General features: G+C 44.3%; 1 protein-coding gene across 1 annotated transcript; it reads left to right on the top strand.

The window, feature by feature from the left end:
• The first annotated feature begins 434 nt into the window (after positions 1-434).
• On the top strand, positions 435-2,985 carry LOC113039344 (ETS-related transcription factor Elf-3-like). Its single transcript, XM_026197238.1, has 9 exons — positions 435-563; positions 701-861; positions 1,275-1,505; positions 1,596-1,739; positions 1,840-1,950; positions 2,047-2,130; positions 2,382-2,495; positions 2,584-2,779; positions 2,876-2,985. Exons 2-9 carry the CDS (start codon positions 708-710, stop codon positions 2,979-2,981), a joined length of 1,140 nt encoding a protein of 379 aa, XP_026053023.1. The 5' UTR covers positions 435-563; positions 701-707; the 3' UTR covers positions 2,982-2,985.
• The last annotated feature ends 293 nt before the right edge of the window (positions 2,986-3,278 follow it).

Here is a 3,278-nt window from a genome sequence, read left to right as displayed (position 1 = left end):
AACACACACACAAACACAGAAACACCAGTCCTGCAGCAAACTGAAACCTGTTATAAAGTTACACACACACATCTGCGTCTACGGTAAATATTGACAGGAATGACTTCATCCCTCCAGGAATAGTTGAGAGAATGGGTTAATGTGTGTGTGTTGTCATGGAAAGAGCACAGGTGACATAGTATTTGCTCGCGTTTATCTCTGAATGTATGTTAGCTGCCTTGTCATGTTTCAAGTTCATGTTTCAAGGTCTGAAAAGCTATTCTCAAGAAAAAAAAAAACTAAGTAGGAGAGGATGAGCGAGATATTCGCTGGAATTCCCCTCCCTGGAGAATATGCTCACCTGACCATGCCTCCTCATGCATCTCACCTGGCCACGCCCTCTTTGCCCATTCCTGCCCTATAAATTCACCAGCAGCAGCAGGTGCATTAGCAAACCTTCTGAGACTCTGAACAGTGAACCTCAAATCACTGTAGACAAACCTTTACTGACTGGATTATTACCTGACGAACACTTGCACTAGGATTTTATCTGGAAACCAAGCTGCCTTTATCGTCCACAACTGGTCAGTACTTTAACTCTTAAATCATTACCTTCCAAGCAAGTTTTTATTTTGTTAATTTGAATTTTATTTTAATAAGAGCATACTTCTGATTTGGCGTTTTGGATGAGCTTCAATTGATGTGGTTTCTTATCTTGCAGAATTCTCATGGCGTCAAGCGAACTTAGTCTTATTCTCAACAACGCCAATGCCAACCTGTACCCATCTGAACCGCAGGCCAACTTGTTGAGCATGACAGCGCCGATGGGCAGACCACCACATCTCTCAGAGATGACCTTCAGCAGTAACAACAACACAATGGGTAAGACTTCATCAACATGGCTCTTAAGAATAAACGAGCAGTAGCTCTTGATATATGTATGGTTTTTGCCTCCTTGGGATGGTTCTCATCAACCAACCAAGAGCCCAGACACTAAGATAATCTCTTATCCCTGAAGTCTGACCTCAGTTTCTGACTCTTAAAATCATTAACCGAGGCAATGTTTAACTTCGCCCACAGTAGATTGGAAGGAATGCTTTATGGTCTTTCGGGCAGAGCAGTCATTGTTGACACTGTGATTAAAACCTATGGGCTATCAACACAACAGATAGATAAACACACAACAGTAGCTCTGGCCCTGGAGACAGTAAACCTGAGGGGTGTTCTTCTATTGTTAGGGGCATCTATGGGGTTGTGAATGAGGCTAAACATATTTTGAACCTGTTCTCCGGCAGGCTCCTGGGACCTGGTGAACCCACAGATGTGGAGCAGACATAACGTTCTGGAGTGGATTGGCTTTCACGTGGAGGAGAGCAGGTTTGATGCCAGTCTGCTGAATATAAACTACTGCAACATGGACGGGATCACACTGTGCTCAATGTCAAAAGAAACTTTGATCAGCATGTTCGGATCGATGCTTGGAGAACGGCTTCACCACAGCCTGGAGACCCAAAAGTCCAGATATGGTGAGCAATAAAGACGGCACTTGTTTGAAAAAGCCTTTTAAGTTTAGGTACTTGAATGCATTAACACCCTTGATTTGTTTGTGTCTACAGCTACTGATCTGTCTGAGACATGTCTGAGTGAATCTGAATTAGACTTACTGGACAACATACTGCAGAACTCGTTTCCCTTCATGCACGGACCGAGCCTCGGTCCACTTCTTGAAACGGTGGTGGTTCAGCCCTCAATCCCATCAGGTGAGAAGCAAATTCAACTTTGCAACTTTTCAACACAAACCACTGAAAACAATATCCAACCATTGGCACTTGAAATAACATTTGAATTATCTTTGCACAGACAATTCGGAGAACAGCTACAGCTACTTTGATGAGTACCCCAATCAGCTGACTCCAGAGAGCGATCACGGCTATGACTCTCTAACTGAGAGCTTTCAGAGTTCCCACACTGGTGCGTGTCACTACTAACTCTATTGATGTGTTAAGGTCAAGCTTCCTAAAGTTCTCCTGATGTCTGAACGCTCTTTTTTTGGTATGTCTTCTACAGGTAGCCTGAACCTAAGCTCCCCCGAGTCCAACAGCAGCGACTCCGACCCAGAATACCCAGAGATGCATTACTCCGTCAGCACCAGTAAGTTCCTCCGATTCTTCTTCTCTGATTCTGCTCATAGAGGGAGACCTATCTGCAGAAGCTAGTTTCAACCTTAGTCAAACACACCTGAACTAGATAATCAAGGTCTTCGGGATTACTTGGCAATTACAGACAGGTTGAAACCAAATTCTGCAAGTAGGTGGCTCTCAAGCAGCAGGTTTTAATTGAATGATAAATTAGGGAGTACCCAAATCGACCCATCTAACCTTTGATTGTGTTTTTTTCCATAGAGAACTTTGTGAAACAAGAGCCGGGAGAGCCCAAAAAGAGAGGCAGAGGACGACCCCCAAAGTGCCAAAGTGAAGGATTTGAACATTTCATTCAGTCCAAAAAAAGTAAACACGGTGAGTACACATAACTCTAGAGGTACCTGATGCTCTAGATCAAGTAACAATCATCCGTACTAAATTAGTCTCTACTGCTCAATTGCAGCTCCAAGAGGAACCCACCTGTGGGAGTTTATCCGGGACATCCTGATACACCCAGAGAAGAACCAAGGTCTGATGAAATGGGAGGACCGCAGGGATGGTGTCTTCAAGTTCTTGAAGTCCGAAGCTGTTGCTCAGCTCTGGGGGCAGAAGAAGAAGAACAGCAGCATGACATATGAGAAGCTCAGTAGAGCCATGAGGTACACTACACAATTCTCGGAGTTTTTGGGGGGGGGGGTCTGTCTCGGTGGATGCTAGGACAGTGGAATAACCAGAACGCTTGCTCTTTCCTACAGGTATTACTACAAACGAGAGATTCTGGAGAGAGTGGATGGAAGACGACTGGTCTATAAGTTTGGGAAGAACTCCACTGGTTGGCGAATTGAGGAGACCGGATACTAAAGTGGACCTGACAGAAGAGGGTCACTTTCAGTCAAACGTAGAGACTTTGGTCTCCTGCTAATGAGGAACTTTAGGTTGCTCTAAAGATCCTTTCTTTAGAAACACACTCTTCCCAGAGGGAAAAGGTTTCACAGAAACTGTAAGCCAGAGTTTTGGCTAAAGTAGGTTTTATGAACCTGTAAACGTGGCAGTTGTCTGGTTCGAGTGGCACGCGGGCGTGTCATGTATCAGATAGTATTGCTACATCACTATAAGACTCTATGTAATCACTTGTTCTACACAATGGTTGAACTGCAA

This window comes from Carassius auratus, chromosome 22, assembly GCF_003368295.1.
Source record: "Carassius auratus strain Wakin chromosome 22, ASM336829v1, whole genome shotgun sequence".
NCBI lineage: Eukaryota > Metazoa > Chordata > Actinopteri > Cypriniformes > Cyprinidae > Carassius > Carassius auratus.
This window is presented reverse-complemented; position numbering and strand designations above follow the sequence as displayed.

Coding starts and splice junctions, on each gene's coding strand:
- LOC113039344 (XM_026197238.1), top strand. CDS start 708: ATGGCGTCAAGCGAACTTAGTCTTATTCTCAACAACGCCAATGCCAAC. Junction 862..1,274: donor CAGTAACAACAACACAATGG/GTAAGACTTCAT, acceptor GTTCTCCGGCAG/GCTCCTGGGACCTGGTGAAC. Junction 1,740..1,839: donor TCAGCCCTCAATCCCATCAG/GTGAGAAGCAAA, acceptor ATCTTTGCACAG/ACAATTCGGAGAACAGCTAC.